This window comes from Paramisgurnus dabryanus, chromosome 3 (genome assembly GCF_030506205.2).
Source record: "Paramisgurnus dabryanus chromosome 3, PD_genome_1.1, whole genome shotgun sequence".
Lineage (NCBI taxonomy): Eukaryota > Metazoa > Chordata > Actinopteri > Cypriniformes > Cobitidae > Paramisgurnus > Paramisgurnus dabryanus.
In genome coordinates, this window is record NC_133339.1 from 42,798,362 (window position 1) to 42,816,430 (window position 18,069).

Consider the following 18,069-nt stretch of genomic DNA (forward strand, 5'->3'; position numbering starts at 1 on the left):
TCTTTAAGGTACTTTTTGGGCTAAAACTCATATGCAATCTGGGGACACCAAAGATTTATTTGAAATCTTAAATTTTCTGTTTTAAAATCAGTTTAATTTGGGGTTTGGGTTAGGATTTAATTTTATATATTGTTTCTACATGTTTTTCTTTCGCTTTTTAAACTATTTTGCTTGGAATTGGGGTTAAAGTTGCGGTTTGGGTTAAGGATGTTTGACAGAACATTAGACAGAAAGTCGTTCTAACCCAAACCCAAAGCGACAATAGTAAACAATACATATAATGACACAAAAAAGTAAGTTGTGCTAGGGACACGAAAAACTATTTATAGAAATTTGTGCTGAGTGACATGAAAAAGCCATTCATGCTCAATGACACGAAAAAATGTGGAAAATTGGTTCCAAGAACACTAATAAATAAATCAAATATTTCATGACTATACCAAGACTTGTTTTGAGATTATGTTGCTATATGACTTTTGTCTTTCAGTCAAACACAATCAGAGTTATATTAAATAATATCCTTACTCTTTTCAGCTTTATATGTAATTGGATAGTGCCCCATTTTTAAAGCACCAAAAAGTGCATCCATCCAATAAAAACTAATATATACACTAAATGAAATGTCTTGTGAGGCAAAGCGATTGGTTTTTGTATAAAAAAACATATTTCAAACTTTATACGTGAGAAACGAGACAGTTAAGGTCAGACAGTAGGTTGACCTCTGACCCAAAATTACAAAAACCCATCGCTTTACAAAAGCCCATGTAACTGTTTATCTTTTTGTATAATGTATATATTTTGTTAGAGTTTGTGATTTATATACTTGTGTCTTGTTTTTTGTTGTCTGCTATCAGATGGTATGACAGATCAGGGCAACAGACTCTCTTATATCCTCATCAATCCCTCCCCTGACACACGCCTTGAACTTCATGATGTCGTGTGAGTATTATAACATTAATAACATCACTCAACTAGATATTGAGTTCAATCTCCTTGGCTTAATTAAGCCAAGATTCGCCCCAAAGGCATGATCTGAATGACATTTAACATGACTAAAAAACAAACGGTGCTATATAGCACCAAAACAGTTGCTTTGGATCGTAACGATAGAAGAACCATTTTTAGTGCCATATAGCACCGGTGAAGCACCAGTGAAGCACCAGTGAAGCACCTGTGTAGAACCATATAGTGCTATGTAGAACCATATGTGGTGCTATATGGCCCCTATATGGTTCTACACTGGTGCTTCACTGGTGCTTCACTGGTGCTTCACTGGTTCTTCACCGGTGCTATATGGCACTAAAATGGTTCTTCTATCGTTACGATCCAAAGCAATTGTTTTGGTGCTATATAGCACCGTTTGTTTTTTTAGAGTTTACAAAGTGCAACAATGGTGCATTCAAGTCGTGACTGACAAATTGTATTTATGAGTCGAGTGCACATGAACGCCACCACAAAGTCATAATTACGAATAGAAACGTTCATCATTTTTCAGATTTAACAAAGGGATTGGGTTATTCCCGCAGGTATCTGATCAGACCAGATTTACTGTCAGCGGTGCCTAACCAGGCCAGTGGGCGCAAGCCAAGCGCAGGCCCAGCGGAGGGACACAGATTTGACACACAGGACAGCACTCATTTATGAATACAATCACCACCAAAATCACAGCGTGGAGGTTAAATATAAGCTGTGTGTGCATGTGCACGACTGAAAGAGGTGGAACGTGATGGATTGGATGGAATGTAGAAAACAACAGCATGTGGAAATTTTGGAAAAAAACAGAGGAACTCTGGGAACTGAATCTACAGTGTAAAAAGTGATCTGGCTTTTATAGTTGCCTTCACTCATCACTCACCAAAGTCAAACTGAATGTTACATAGTCAGTACTGAAATTGTCGTGAGCACATGATTTCACATTTCAAAAAACGAATATATGTTTTGCATACAGAAATTGTCTATTGTGAATCTTTTTGTTTGTTTGTTTTGTGAATTAAATGGATAGTTCACCCAAAAACGAAAAATGATTTGTGTATCATCTTACCCTTATTTAACAAAATATTTTCTTTTGAGTTCAACAGAAGACAAAATCTCTTGAACAACATGCGGTTGAGAAAATTATGAATTAATTTTTGGATGAACTATCCCTTTAAGCATTTTTCTCCCAATGTGTCTTTAGATTCATTATTGTAAAATAGATATTTTTCACATGTTCATGTGGATTTAGTAGACTTATTATATTTTTTCATCATAATAAGTCATCCTAAAAATGCATTTATAAGTAACAATGCTCAAAGGACTTTACTACAGCAATTCATTCTCTATGTGATCCCCACCTTTAATTTGAGCCAACATACATCATTATTAATAATCAAAGGTTTTTGTTCAGACATAGCTTGGTACAGTTGGCCGGTGTCATGTTCCTGTCTTTTTCTCTCTGCTTTTCTGTCTACTGACCTGATCTATTATTTTAAAAAATATAAAACAATACATTTAAAGAAGAAACTGATGCATTCTGAACAGGTGGCTGGTGACTTTCTTTTTTGAGGGCGCACAATGTGAAGCTTGTTACAACATGTATTTAGCCCGTTATGTGTGTGGCTCGTCATATCAAAATATGTGTTTGGCGCGTCGTGTTCACTTATGTGCATAACGCGTCATGTCAAAATACGTGCCTGCTGCAGACGCTTCAAAGGGGTTTCTGATAAAAGAGACGCACTCCAAACACATGACGAGCCACACACGACACTCCGAACACATATTTTGACATGACGAGCACGCACGTGACACTCCAAACACATATTTTGACATGATGAGCCACACACGATGCACCAAACGCATATTTTGACATTACGAGCACGCACTTGACACTTCAAACACATATTTTGACATGATGAGCCACACACGACGCACCGAACGCATATTTTGACATTACGAGCACGCACTTGACACACAGAACACATATTATGACATGACGAGCAACACACGACTCTACAAACACATATTTTGACATGACGAGCCACACACGACACACCAAACACATATTTTGACATGACGAGCCACACACGACACTCCGAACACATATTTTGACATGACGAGCACGCACGTGACACTCCAAACACATATTTTGACATGATGAGCCACACACGACGCACCAAACGCATATTTTGACATTACGAGCACGCACTTGACACTTCAAACACATATTTTGACATGATGAGCCACACACGACGCACCGAACACATATTTTGACATGACGAGCCACACACGACACACAGAACACATATTATGACATGACGAGCAACACACGACTCTACAAACACATATTTTGACATGACGAGCCACACACGACACACCAAACACATATTTTGACATGACGAGCCCCACACAACACACCAAACACATATTTTGACATGACAAGCCACACACATGACGCACCGAACACATATTTTGACATGACGAGGCACACACGACACACCAAACACATATTTTGACATGACGAGCCCCACACGACACACCAAACACATATTTTGACATGACAAGCCACACACATGACGCACCGAACACATATTTTGACATGACGAGGCAAACACGACACACCAAACACATATTTTGACATGATGAGCCACACACATGTCACCGACCACATATTTTGACATGCCGAGCCACACACGACACACCAAGCACATTTTGACATGACGTGCCACACACATGACGCACCGAACACATATTTTGACATGACAAGCCACACACGACACACCAAACACATATTTAAACATGACGAGCATGCACGTGACACTCTAAACACATATTTTGACATGACGAGCCACACACATCACACCGAACACATATTTTGACATGACGAGCCACACACGACACACCAAACACATATTTTGACATGACGAGCCACACACATGACGCACCGAACACATATTTTGACATGACAAGCCACACACGACACACCAAACACATATTTAAACATGACGAGCATCCACATGACACTCCAAACACATATTTTGACATGACGAGCCACACACATCACACCGAACACATATTTTGACATGACGAGCCACACACGACACACCAAACACATATTTTGACATGACGAGCCACACACGACACACCAAACACATATTTTGACATGACGAGCCACACACATGCACCGAATAGATATTTTGAAATGCAGCATTTTTGTCAAATCAATATATATATTATGTTACTTTAATTAATAAAAACTAGTTGAAATTGTTTAACTTATTTTTATAAGTTATGTCAACTTATCACAGGTCAAAACTTAAAATAGTAGGTTGAGTTGACTTTGTTTGTTTTACCTTTATGTTGCATTTTTGAGTGCAGGGAATACACATACTGATAAAATATATATATCATAATTCACTCTTAAGTTGCTTTCGAGAAAAGCGTCTGCCAAATGCGTAAATGTAAAATGTCAAAGTGTCTGTTAAATGTAAAGAAAATGGAAACAACTGAAATATGTGAAAATACTTTCATTTGTTGTTTTGATTAACAAACATTTGTCATCATTTTCACAACTAACAATAACAATAACTTTCTTAAATTTCACAAATGAAAATAGATTTATAATAAAAAGCTCAATTTGGTTGTTTAAAAAGTTTAAGCATTAAATCACTTTTTACAGTGTGATCTTATCCTTATTTTCTTACTAGAGGACTTTCCAATGCATGGATTTTTTCCATTTAATTTTTGCATCAAATTATTTTCAATGTAAGAGAACCGAGGCCACACAAGTGCATTTAAATAAGTTGTTTGTATTAGTCTCTGTGCATGTGAATGTAGGCCTATGTGAAATAGCCACAGCACTGCCGTTCTTGGAGCGTCAAAGGAACACATTGCCAAGTGTACTTTGAAAGGATACAGGATGTTCACTGCTGTCATGTGTTTCAATGTTTGTCAACAGCTTGAGATCTCGGGAAGGATTTTTCAGATGGTCTAAATGCAATCTGAGAAGAGGTGGTCGTACGGTCATGAACGGTTTTTAATACTATTTATCATTTCCTTAGCTTTTCTAAACTTGCATACTAGTTTGTTTGAATTAAGGCATCAAAAGAGGAGCTTATTTAATGGACCAAACAAATTTACAATAATGTGTTTTCTTTCTTTTATTTATTTTTGAGGACACTTTAGGAACAAGCATTTTGTGTTCAAAATTTCCAAATTGTCTCTTTGAACAAAACTGGATTATTTCTGTATGTGTTTGATGTTTGCATTGATAAGATCTGTTCAGCTACTGTTTCGTGGGTTTCTTTGTTCTGATTTTACCAAGGCTGTTTTTGTAATTTGGTCAGGTTAATATCCTGTTGCTGGCATGCATGCTACAGATCACGCATGCATAGACCAAGGATTTGTTCGTCCTGCTATAAATAACAGGAATGAATGTACCATCCCCTTGCTCTGTGTTCATAATGCACTATTGCCTTGATTCAGTGCCATTCAAACACATGAGAATAATAAAATCAGCAAAACCAATGACTTCCGGTGTGTATTTTATGTGGTCACTGCAGTTAACAACACAATGAAACTGCTTTTATACAACACTTACTGTTGAACAACAAAAGTTTCTCAAAATGAACATACATTTCTAATACAAAATGCTAATTTATGCATCAAATTATTTTCAATGCAAGGGAACTGAGGCCACACAAGTGCATTTACATAAGTGCTTGGACCACTCATTTGATCAATTTACAGTAACATCCTTGGTCATTTTCATCTATACCCTCACTTTTAGATAAAAAAAAACGCTAAACAACTGCAGAAAGGCAGAACCACACATTTACATAGGCATTTAGCAGACGCTTTATCCAAAGCGACTTACAAAGATAGGGAAACAATCAAGGGATTTATCTTAGGGAGTCAATAATACAAGAGGTCTTACAACTTTTCACAAATCCGAGGCTATACCTGTTCATTGTACACTGTACCTGTTCATTGTAATTTGGCTCCCCTTGTGATGTCAGAAGGGGATAATACCACCTTCTTAATCTGCATTATCCAACCGCAACACTGCCATTTAGTGTAGAGATCAGCTCATTTGCATTTTAAAGGACATGTTTAAACAATATGTTATAACCAATTATATGTGGGGTATTTTTGTGCTAGAACTTCACATACGTACCCTGGGGACACCAAAATTTATTTGACATCTTAAAAAATTACTACTATCAAGCAATTTATTAAAGTTTTTAATTTAAAGTATATATATTTACAACACATAAGATGCCATTTAGCTTATAGTTTATTATCCATTTGTTTTGTATTGTCAGAAATAATTAACAACATCAGTTGAATACAAATATTTAAAATAATAATAATAATAGAAAACAAAGCTTGAGCATTTGAACATTTGATTTTATTGAAAAATACTTTTTTATACTATATTTCACAAATAAACAAAGAAAAACTTTTCTTTTTTTCTCCAAGAACAATTCTATAGTGGAGTGATATGTATAAAGGCTATATGTGTTACGGCGAAGTCTCTAACGTCATCACCTCGCTCACTCGTAGCATTGAGTTTAATGGTGCAGGTACTTTTAAATGACCATAAGTTGCTTAATTTTCTAAAAATTTTCAAAAGGTTAGGTTTCTTAACAAACGTTGATAACGTGGTTATAATTCTGGATGCTTTAACATGTTTCATGAATTATAATTTTTTTTTAGTATAAGTATGCAGTGTCATAGGTACATCTTTGACGTTTATAACAAACCGTTTGAAAATCGGTAGAAGTTTAAGCAAGTTATGGTCATTTAAAAGTACCTGCACCATTAAACTCAATGCTACGAGTGAGCGAGCTGCCTGTGGTAAGATGGCCGCCAAATGCGGACGTTCCACTCAATTGTCCAGCAGCGCGGGCGCGACATAGCCTTTATACATTTCTATGGCATAGAGAGTGAGGAGACCCAACCAATATGGATTACGTTCTAGCACGTCATGACGTATGGTTCTTCGCTTCTGCAGTACACCAAAGAGAGTACACGCCTATCTCAAACAAGTCGTTTTTGTGTGTAGAGCTACGCCTGAACAGCAGGTGATGCTATATTATCATATAGGAGTCTGAATCTCTACTGCAGTGCTGAAGAAGAAGACGTCACACGCTTTAGTTCAGCGCGCACGGCACGAGCGGCCATTTCATTACAGCACGTGTATGTAGTGGGACCTTGCTTGTTTAAATTCTTGGTGAAATTGCATTTAACGTTATATTTTATGTATTTTAACAGAACTTATGTAAACTTAAACATGTCTTTAGTTATAACACTTTAGTGATTATTTACTAGTTTCACTATTAGGGTTTATTGGAGTGTGCGTGTGATCAGAGGTAAGGCCAGACTTCTCTTTATTACATATAACTGTGACACAATACAAGGTTGTATGTTTTTCAAGCATTTTTACTTGTATTTGCTGACATGAACTAACAATGAGTAATGTAGTTTATTAGCATTTGGTAATGTTATTTATTGCCAATACAATTGTTCAAGTTAGTTCACCGTGCATTAACTAACATTTATTGATCTAAATGTAAAAGAAGTAAACAAACTTAGTTAGAATATGAAGAAATTCTGTAGTAGAAGTCTGGTTCATGTTAGCTAATGCATTATTAATACAAATGCAACCTTGTATGTGTTACCCATGATATTTCTAGTTTGGAATGATGTTTTTAACGCGTTAGACTACTGATCAGCAATGATGTCAAATCAAATCTCTGACCAAACTGGGCATTGTGACTTTAAAGACTCTTGAAAGGTTGAATATGTTAAGTAACGCATATTTCTTTTTTTATTCAAACAGAATAAGAACGTAGAGGGACCAGAAAACGTGGACACCACGAGGCCGATGCCGTCTTCACTTGCAATACGACTTGTTAACTTTGCCTTATTTTAATAACGCTATATAAATTAGTATTTTACTTTACTGTGTGACCCTTAACATTTCAGTTTGTGTGTAATAAACAATTATTTGGGACTTAATGGTTGTCTGTGTCTTTATTCAGTCCATGTATGTAAGCACTGTATCTGAACCCATGCAGCCTCCTCGTGGCTCAATGGGTCAAGCAACGGTGCAAAAGTAAATGGTTGTTATAACTGGGGCTTCATGGAATTTACGCCAAGTTGCTCTTTTAAAAGCAATCTACATTTCTTTTGAAAAGCTTTCACATTAATTTTGTTTGTTCACAATGGCTATAGATTTTTGGGCATTTCTGTTTATCAATTTTCACCTATGTTGGAAATTAACCACTTTTAAAATAAATCAAGCATAAATTTATCAGATAACATTTTAACATATGCAAATAAATGTGCAAAATGATGACTATGAGCACTTGTATTTTAAATTAATGTTTATACATTTTTGTGTTTGACAAAACACAGTGGTTGGCACAAACTTTATTCACTAGATGTATATACATTTTGGGCCCAGTTTTCTTTCACTTGTGTAGTTTTGATCATGTTTTTAAGGATAAGGGCCTTTTACAGTGAGGGCTATTTAATGAAATATGCCAAGCTACTGTAGGTCTGTTCTCTCTGATATAACTATGTCTTTATAGACAAGTTAGCTAGCTTGGTCAATAAAATGATTCCTACAGATGAAAGACAACAGTGTCACCTACTGGCCAAACTACTGTCGACTGTTGGCTAAAACTGAGACATGATTTAATGTACAACCAGTGCAGGACATGTCCACCTCAATAAACAGTCCAATTGCCCCCCAATGTTAGATTTTTTTAATGTACATACATATAACCCCGACTCTTTTGGTCCCCCAATGGTGTGCCATATTGGCAAATGTCCAGCGGCATACCTTTCAATGTTTGTATATTTTGGTTTAAAAGTAGCTCTGTTTATGATAGTTAGAATATGGAGTTTGGTTGTAGTATTTAGGCCTATAATTGCAATTTACTCTCTGTGAAACTATGATAATAATATTCCGACTGTACAATCAAATCTTGGCTTTACGTGACATGCTTTTTAATTATGTAATAATACTATTATAAATAAAGAAGAAAGAAAATAACAATGTCATGCATATTTTTTATTATTAAGACAGAATGTTAATCAGCATAAATTCGGGAAAGTAGGACCTTGATAATTGGGGGGGGGGGGGTGCTGGCCCACAAAGGATTGTGAACCACTACTCTAAGGGGTCTCCAGAAAATTTCAGTGGAAGAAGATAGGAAAAGAGTTAAACGTCTTTCGAACTTTCTTGTTTTATTTCTTACAACAATGCCCTTAATCTCACTCACCAGGGTTAGGCTGTATTCTTTGTAAACCAATTCGTTGAAACAGGAGTTCACCTAACAATGAAAATTCTTTCATCATTACTCACCCTGTAAACTTGTATGGGTTTCTTTATTCTGTTGAACACAAAAGAACATACGTTAATAAATTATGGTAAGCAAATGATTACATAATTTTGATTTTTTTTGGGGGTGAACTATCCCTTTAATGTCAATGTTGCTGGATTAATAAATAGCCTATATAGAATTGGAAATGTTGCCCCTGGGTCATTCTTTGTAAAATTGTAAAAGTGCTTGTTTGTTTTATTTTAATAAAATGTATTGTTATGCATTAAACATTTGTTCAATATGCTTTTTTATTAAAATTGAAGCTTAATAACATTTTTAATTTTAAATAATTTTTAAAAACTGGGAAAACATACACTTATGTCTGTGGTGTACCAATATTTGAAGGAAAAATCCAGTAACACCATAGACAAATTAGTCTTTTTTCAAATGGAGGCTGCCATCATGATGATTTCAAGATCAGGGGACATTTAGGAAATATTAATATGTATTTATCAAAATTTTGATTAAAATATTTAAAATCTGAAAATTATAAACTTGACACCACAGACACTAATAAAGTGCGACACAGAAATTTTGCTAACTTTAAGAAAATAAATGAGAGAATGCATCCCTCAGATAAACCAACACCTGTATGCACAGTCCAAATAGATTTTCCCCTTTTCTTATAGGTGCAACATCCATTGTTATAACACCACAGACATAAATTTGGGGGACACTGCATGAATTTTGAAAAACGCTTCGGAAAAAGGAGTCGGGCCGAGAACCAAAACACACTTGTAGCCAATCAGCAGTAAGGGGCGTGTCTACTAACCGACATTGTTGCCTGGGTTGCGTATGTGTGGGGCAGGTCTATCAAAAGAAGGTCCAGATTCTATTGGGGTATGGGGCGTTTCTGTTTAGGTGAGTTCATATACACACACACACATATATATATATATATATATATATATATATATATACATACACCATTTGACAACACAAATAAAAAATGCCCCCCCACACAAAAAGTTCACCCTATTTGGAGGTCCCTTAGCAATTAGAATTTTTCATCTTGAAATGTTGCTCATATCCAATTCACAATTCAAAGATAAAAAGGCATTACACAATATTATAATATAAATTATAAGAACATGAGACATTAAAAAACACACATCATTTATCGTTATTTAAAGCCTCAGATCAGAATAAATTGTTTAACAGAGTAATAATATAATTAGAGTTTAATAAATGTACATCAAATCCTTTTGTCTCTAGAGATAAAGAAGGTAAAAATGATCCCCACTGGCCACAGACTAAATATTTCTCAGGGGAACTCGTGACATTTGGTTAGACAAGGGACGACATACAGTATTTATGCTAAGTCAGTATGTAGTACAGTAGCAGCTAATTTATGCTTAGTCATCATGAAGTATGCATCCTACAGATATCACTTCACCTACATTGTCCTTTGTTTTCTCAGTGCTGCACACTCCAGTTTTTCCACCAAATACAGAAGCACACTAACAGTGCGGAACATTAAAGAGGTGTGTCTTCAGACTACACAACTTACACAAGCACTGGTTTATAAGCTCGTTCTGATAGAGAGAGACTGTGCAGACTGATAGTAATAGTCATAGATGATGGCAGCAGCAGCAGCAGTAAAAGCATGCAATGTCCTGATCACAGGAGCCAACCGGGGCTTGGGTTTAGAAATGGTCAAGCAACTCGCGGAGGGTTCTTGTCCAAAGCGCCAGATTTTCGCCGGCTGCCGTGACCCTGCTGGTCCGAGATCTGAGGTAACGTTAAGTTTATTATGCATGCCTGAAATGCATTGATAATGAATTTAAACTTTTCACTAACTTATATATGAAAAGTACGGAGATGCAAGAAGTAAAAAAAAATACTTCGAATATATAGAAACAAATAAATGATGAAATGCAAAAAGAATGCATAATAGTACAATGCAAGCTAAATATAGAAAAGATACGATTTCACGCGGGAAAACTAGTAAACGATAAAAGTAAAATAAAGTTTCGATTAAATCAGTTGCACGTTACAACGACCACATTGGCTCTGGAAGATTATATGTTTTAAATTAATGTGATTATTTTTTTTGTCAATATCAATATAAATGTATTTTATTATTTGTGTGATTTATTATTTGCAAGTATCAACGTTGCTAAATGAAAATACAGTGCGATGGTGAGGTTACACATGTCACAAAACAGTTTACAAAACACAAGAGGGAGGGGCAAGGGACGAGAGCCGAGTCAAGAAAATAACAAAACACCTGTTGCTCTTTAAACTAAGTCGAAACCAGAACGAAGATAAACCTAACACCAACAGCATATAAAAATCAAGTGATTCAACGAACCGCGGGAAAGAAGAGGACAGAAAGACAACCAAAACAGCGCAATGAGATAAAATAAAAGATAAGTGTAGTGTAGCGAAAATGAGACAGGCTGGCAGAAAATTATTGGCGGTAGGAAGAAATTACGTCATTGGGAAATTAAGATTGACAGCAACGGTAGCCAATGGCTGGTGTTTGAGAAAGTGAAAGTAAAAGACAGCTAGAAAGACCGCATAGATATACATCAGACAAAAAAGTTAAATGTTAAAAACAGGACGTCAAAAAAACACAAGCGGAAATCATAACTAAATGCTAATTTAACCACAAATTTAACTGATTTTAGATTCAGCTGATTATCTGAGTGATGTAGCTGGGGTTTTAATAGTTAAGTTTTGGGATTCTTCAGCCTAGTTTGAATCAGAAGTTTTTTTGATTCTTCAGTCTATTATGAATCAGAAGTTTTGTGATTCTTCAGTTTATTATGAATCAGAGGTTTTGTGATTCTTCAGTCTAATATGAATCAGAAGTTTTGTGATTCTTCAGTCTAGTTTGAAACAGAAGTCTTGTGATTCTTCAGCCTAGTTTGAATCAGAAGTTTTGTGATTCTTCAATCTAATATGAATCAGAAGTTTTATGATTCTTCAGCCTAGTTTGAATCAGAAGTTTTTTTTGATTCTTCAGTCTATTAAGAATCAGAAGTTTTGTGATTCTTCAGTTTATTATGAATCAGAGGTTTTGTGATTCTTCAGTCTAATATGAATCAGAAGTTTTGTGATTCTTCAGTCTAGTTTGAATCAGAAGTTTTTTTGATTCTTCAGTCTATTATGAATCAGAAGTTTTGTGATTCTTCAGTTTATTATGAATCAGAGGTTTTGTGATTCTTCAGTCTAATATGAATCAGAAGTTTTGTGATTCTTCAGTCTAGTTTGAAACAGAAGTCTTGTGATTCTTCAGCCTAGTTTGAATCAGAAGTTTTGTGATTCTTCAATCTAATATGAATCAGAAGTTTTATGATTCTTCAGCCTAGTTTGAATCAGAAGTTTTTTTTGATTCTTCAGTCTATTAAGAATCAGAAGTTTTGTGATTCTTCAGTTTATTATGAATCAGAGGTTTTGTGATTCTTCAGTCTAATATGAATCAGAAGTTTTGTGATTCTTCAGTCTAGTTTGAAACAGAAGTCTTGTGATTCTTCAGCCTAGTTTGAATCAGAAGTTTTGTGATTCTTCAATCTAATATGAATCAGAAGTTTTGTGATTCTTTAGCCTAGTTTGAATCAGAAGTTTTGCGATTCTTCAATCTATTATTAATCAGAAGTTTTGCGATTCATCAGTCTATTATGAATCAGAAGTTTTACGAATCTTCAATCTATTATGAATCAGAAGTTTTGCGATTCTTCAGTCAAACTTTTTATTATGAATCAAAAGTTTTGCGATTCTGCAGTCTATTATGAATCAGAAGTTTTGCGATTCTTCAGTCTATTATGAATCAGAAGCTTTGAGATTCTTCAGTCTAGTATGAATCAGAAGTTTTGCGATTCTTCAGTCTAGTATGAATCAGAAGTTTTGCGATTCTTCAGTCTATTATGAATCAGAAGTTTTACAATTCTTCAGTCTATTATGAATCAGAAGCTTTGTGATACTTCACTCTAGTTATGAATCAGAAGTTTTGCGATTCTTCAGTTTATTATGAATCAGAAGTTTTGCGATTCTTCAGTCTATTATGAATCAGAAGTTTTGCGATTCTTCAGTCTATTATGAATCACAAGTTTTGCGATTCTTCAGTCTATTATGAATCAGAAGCTTTGAGATTCTTCAGTCTAGTATGAATCAGAAGTTTTGCGATTCTTCAGTCTAGAATGAATCAGAAGTTTTGCGATTCTTCAGTCTATTATGAATCAGAAGTTTTGCAATTCTTCAGTCTATTATGAATCAGAAGCTTTGCGATTCTTCAGTCTAGTATGAATCAGAAGTTTTGCGATTCTTCAGTCTATTTTTAATCAGAAGCTTTGCGATTCTTCAGTCTAGTATGAATCAGAAGTTTTGAGATTCTTCAGTCTATTATGAATCAGAAGTTTTGCGATTCTTCAGTCTATTATGAATCAGAAGCTTTGCGATTCTTCAGTCTAGTATGAATCAGAAGTTTTGCGATTCTTCAGTCTATTTTTAATCAGAAGCTTTGCGATTCTTCAGTCTAGTATGAATCAGAAGTTTTGCGATTCTTCAGTCTATTATGAATCAGAAGCTTTGCGATTCTTCAGTCTAGTATGATTCAGAAGTTTTGAGATTCTTCAGTCTATTATGAATCAGAAGTTTTGCGATTCTTCAATCTATTATGAATCAGAAGTTTTGCGATTCTTCAGTCAAACTTTTTATTATGAATCAGAAGTTTTGCGATTCTGCAGTCTATTATGAATCAGAAGTTTTGCAATTCTTCAGTCTATTATGAATCAGAAGCTTTGCAATTCTTCAGTCTAGTATGAATCAGAAGTTTTGCGATTCTTCAGTCTATTATGAATCAGAAGTTTTGCAATTCTTCAGTCTATTATGAATCAGAAGCTTTGTGATTCTTCACTCTAGTTATGAATCAGAAGTTTTGCGATTCTTCAATCTATTATGAATCAGAAGTTTTGCGATTCTTCACTCTAGTTATGAATCAGAAGTTTTGCGATTCTTCAATCTATTATGAATCAGAAGTTTTGCGATTCTTCAGTCTATTATGAATCAGAAGCTTTGTGATACTTCACTCTAGTTATGAATCAGAAGTTTTGCGATTCTTCAGTTTATTATGAATCAGAAGTTTTGCGATTCTTCAGTCTATTATGAATCAGAAGTTTTGCGATTCTTCAGTCTATTATGAATCACAAGTTTTGCGATTCTTCAGTCTATTATGAATCAGAAGCTTTGAGATTCTTCAGTCTAGTATGAATCAGAAGTTTTGCGATTCTTCAGTCTAGAATGAATCAGAAGTTTTGCGATTCTTCAGTCTAGAATGAATCAGAAGTTTTGCAATTCTTCAGTCTATTATGAATCAGAAGCTTTGCGATTCTTCAGTCTAGTATGAATCAGAAGTTTTGCGATTCTTCAGTCTATTATGAATCAGAAGCTTTGCGATTCTTCAGTCTATTTTGAATCAGAAGCTTTGCGATTCTTCAGAATTCCTGCTGATGCAAATAATTGCTTTGTGTTGAGCTATTTGAAAAGCCAGTCAATTATTATTATTAATGCATTATTGAAGTCTAGATATAGAGTAAATGTGTTTTTCTTTTATCCAGAAACTGAGAGAACTTGCTGAAAAGCACCCTGGCATTATCACCATTGTCCAATTAGATGTAACCAATCCATCCAGCATCAAAGAGTCTGTTAAGAAAGTGGCTCCTATGCTGGAGAAGAATGGTTTGAATCTGCTGGTGAATAATGCAGGCGTGCTTGCACATGGCACCATGCTGTCCACCTCAGATCAAGAAATGCGTGATGCTTTCAACACCAACCTAATGGGACCTTTCACAGTCACCAAGGTAATAGATTGAAGATGGATTACGTTTATGTCACTACTGCCTAAAACACAAGGATTTTGAAATCTCTTTGTTTTTTACTAGGAGTACCTGCCATACCTACGCACTGCAGCCAAAGCCAGCGGCACATCAGGCATGTCATGTGAAAAGGCGGCTATCATTAACATCTCTGCTGGACTTGGCTCCATGACTCAAATGCTTACGTTGTACTCCAATTTTCCAACATTCTCATACAGTGTCAGCAAGGTAAACATAGCTTCCTATCAGATATTGACTAAACTTGTTTCAATTGTTCAAATTTTGTTAAAAATACTTTTCTTAACAGGCAGGTCTTAACATGTTGACTGTGTACACCTCTACGGAGGTAAAGAACGATGAGATCCTCTGTGTTTCCATTCATCCAGGATGGGTTAAAACTGACATGGGTGGAGATAAAGTAAGTGTTATCTGAAATATGTGATGTCCATCAGTGTCTGCTTGGCATTAAATAAATAGTTAAGCAATATCACACTACAGTAGATCTCCTGTTTGTGACAATGTACAGATCTTCAAATATTAGTAATTATTATCAAGACACTTATATTGTTTCATCCACGTCAAATAAAATAGTTATATAACACTGCAAAAAGAAAGATTTGTTGGTTCAACTTAAAAAAGTAAGATACCTGGTTGCATTTAACATTTTGAGTTTATTCATATCGACTTAAAAAAGTAAGGTAAAAATTGTTGTGTCAACTTACTTTTGTAGGTTAAACCAAACTTTTTTACTAATAGCTAATTTTTAACTATTTCCTTTTGATGTTTACTTAAGTTTTAATTCTGATACCAATGTATTTTCCATGTGTTTGTCTCCCAGGCACCTCTTGAAATGAAAGAAAGTGTGGAAGAGCTTCTGCGTGTCATGAGCGGTCTTACTGAGAAGCAGCATGCTGGATTCTTGGACTACAAAGGACAAACTCTTCCCTGGTAATCCAGGAGAACTGTGATTTTCACATTGACACCGATTTAAGTTCAAACTTCCCAATTTGAACTTTAAACAATACAACACTCGGGACCAATCAATGAAACCAACGCTTCTGCAAAAAGTCAAAGTTGAATAGCTAACAAAAAGCAATTAAACACTACATGTACATCATTTAACATGTTTATCATTACATAACATTATGTTATGTGGTTTTGCCTTGTGGTTTATAATTGATAAGATTTTTCCAGCAGTGCTTAATAAAAATTTCTATTGTTTTATGAAACGCTGGTCCCTCATGTCATTTAAAACCTTTTCATTTATGAAACATTATCTTGTGTAGAGGTGATTTAGAGAATGCCAAAGTCGTTTATTTCCATACAATAAAAGTAGAGCGGGACTGTCAGAAAATTGTGAAACATTTTGTTACATGAAAGGAGCAAAACACCCAATATCTTCTGCATATGATGCAGGGTCATAAAAGGCACCTGCACTTTTTCATTGGTAAGATGAGTTTACATTGTGATTTTTTTATCCAGTGCTTGTTTGCATGAAAATCCTTAAATGAGGGTTTCCCTGACGGAAAAAAAATCCCTGAGGGGAGGGATTGCAACAAACGTCAGAAAGCATTATAACAAACGACTTAACTGTCACCCTTACCTTACATCAAGTCAATTTATTATGTTTATATCTAGATTCACCACTAGATGGGGCGTGGATATATATGTCCTCTGACTCTGAGGTCAAATATCCTCCTGAGAACCAGAAAAAAAGTTAAAGTTTTTTTCTTTTAAAAATTAAGTGTTGGGCTGGTAACACTTTGCAAAGAATAATAAAACACTTTATTTTATGACATGTCCATTCTAGTGGACAAGGGACTTTAATATTGAATGAATTAAATCCATCTTGATTCAGTGTTTTTGCCATTTGATTCATTTTCACATTTATTTTATTTTTACATTTACTTTTGTTTTCAATTTCATTTTTTCCTAAATGTGCAATTGAAGGTTATGAGTTTTAAAACCTTTTAACTGTCAATGTCACACGTATGGGAGGTTTGGCACTACGGGCTCTATCATACACCCGGCACAATGCAGCACAATGCGCGATGCAAGTGTCTTTTGCTAGTTTCAACCCGGCGCAAATATCATTTTCATGTTTAGCGTCACGTTGTTTAAATAGCAAATGCATTTGTGTTCAGGCGCATTGTTGGCGCGTTGCTATTTTGAGGCAACTAACATAGATTACGGCATTGACCAACTAAAACCTGGTCAACAACTGTTGGTTACAAATAAAGTATTTTTAGAGTACAAACCTTTTTTTGCATATTTGTAAATTATTCTTTGAGATTACACGGATCATTTGGGCTATCCACACATTTACAGCAATTAAAGGCTTGCTATTTTTTACTTCAATGACTGAAAAAAAACGACTTTAAAAGGTTTTAATACTAAAAAATAACAATTTAAAAAAATTTGAAATGGCGTGAGCGCAACTGGCTTGTAAAGGGGATGAGAACTGAAACCCTCATTGGTTTATTGCACATTACACCCAAAATACACCCATTACTTATTATGAGAATAGCAACAACCCTTTTAGACCATGCGCTTGGCGCACAAACCATTTTTCCCTTCGTTAAATGAGCAAAAGTGGGTTCGGACACGGCCATTTAGACCATGTGTCGTGCGCTTTACACAATGCGCTAAGATCATTAAAATAGGGCCCTTCGTATTTAAAACAATAATCTAATAGTGTAAACCTACTACACCAAATCATTTTATAGTTCCAATCAAACTATATCGTTGGAAATCTCTAAGAATGTAGATTTCATATTTCAAAACCTTTTTGCATCAAAAACAATGCAGAGACAGTAATTTCTTAACTTGTGACAAGATAATGCAGCTAACCATTGACACCTAGTGGCCTTGGTTGGTAA

The 18,069-nt window shown here is 35.1% G+C and overlaps 2 protein-coding genes, 1 long non-coding RNA gene and 1 other non-coding gene across 5 annotated transcripts in view; all 4 read left to right on the forward strand.

Annotated features, from left to right (window-relative positions):
• Positions 1-5,493, forward strand: part of kcnt2b (potassium sodium-activated channel subfamily T member 2b) — a 127,858-nt gene extending 122,365 nt beyond the window's left edge. For both annotated transcript variants that reach the window (XM_065263358.2, XM_065263359.2), the window contains 2 exons: positions 855-939; positions 1,527-5,493. In XM_065263358.2, the coding sequence (XP_065119430.1) occupies positions 855-939; positions 1,527-1,644 (203 nt within the window). In that variant the 3' untranslated portion in view covers positions 1,645-5,493. The remainder of the gene's footprint in view (positions 1-854; positions 940-1,526) is intronic.
• Positions 5,494-7,099: 1,606 nt separating this feature from the next.
• On the forward strand, positions 7,100-8,338 carry LOC135744800 (uncharacterized). The gene is made up of 2 exons (XR_010530861.2): positions 7,100-7,349; positions 7,820-8,338. It is a non-coding gene; the product is annotated as an uncharacterized lncRNA (long non-coding RNA).
• On the forward strand, positions 8,033-8,166 carry LOC135745028 (small nucleolar RNA SNORA50). Its single transcript, XR_010530934.1, has one exon. It is a non-coding gene; the product is annotated as a small nucleolar RNA SNORA50 (small nucleolar RNA).
• Positions 8,339-10,883: 2,545 nt separating the features above from the next.
• On the forward strand, positions 10,884-16,380 carry LOC135744811 (C-signal-like). The gene is made up of 5 exons (XM_065263156.2): positions 10,884-11,107; positions 14,933-15,175; positions 15,257-15,418; positions 15,498-15,608; positions 16,029-16,380. The coding sequence occupies exons 1-5, from the start codon at positions 10,949-10,951 to the stop codon at positions 16,140-16,142; spliced, it is 789 nt and encodes a 262-aa protein (XP_065119228.1). The 5' UTR covers positions 10,884-10,948; the 3' UTR covers positions 16,143-16,380.
• Positions 16,381-18,069: the final 1,689 nt, after the last annotated feature.

Bases quoted from the DNA above. Each gene is read 5' to 3' on its own strand.
- LOC135744811 (XM_065263156.2), top strand. From the start codon at position 10,949: ATGATGGCAGCAGCAGCAGCAGTAAAAGCATGCAATGTCCTGATCACA. The intron at 15,176-15,256 runs GTAATAGATTGA...GTTTTTTACTAG, and splicing joins GACCTTTCACAGTCACCAAG to GAGTACCTGCCATACCTACG. The intron at 15,609-16,028 runs GTAAGTGTTATC...TTTGTCTCCCAG, and splicing joins CTGACATGGGTGGAGATAAA to GCACCTCTTGAAATGAAAGA.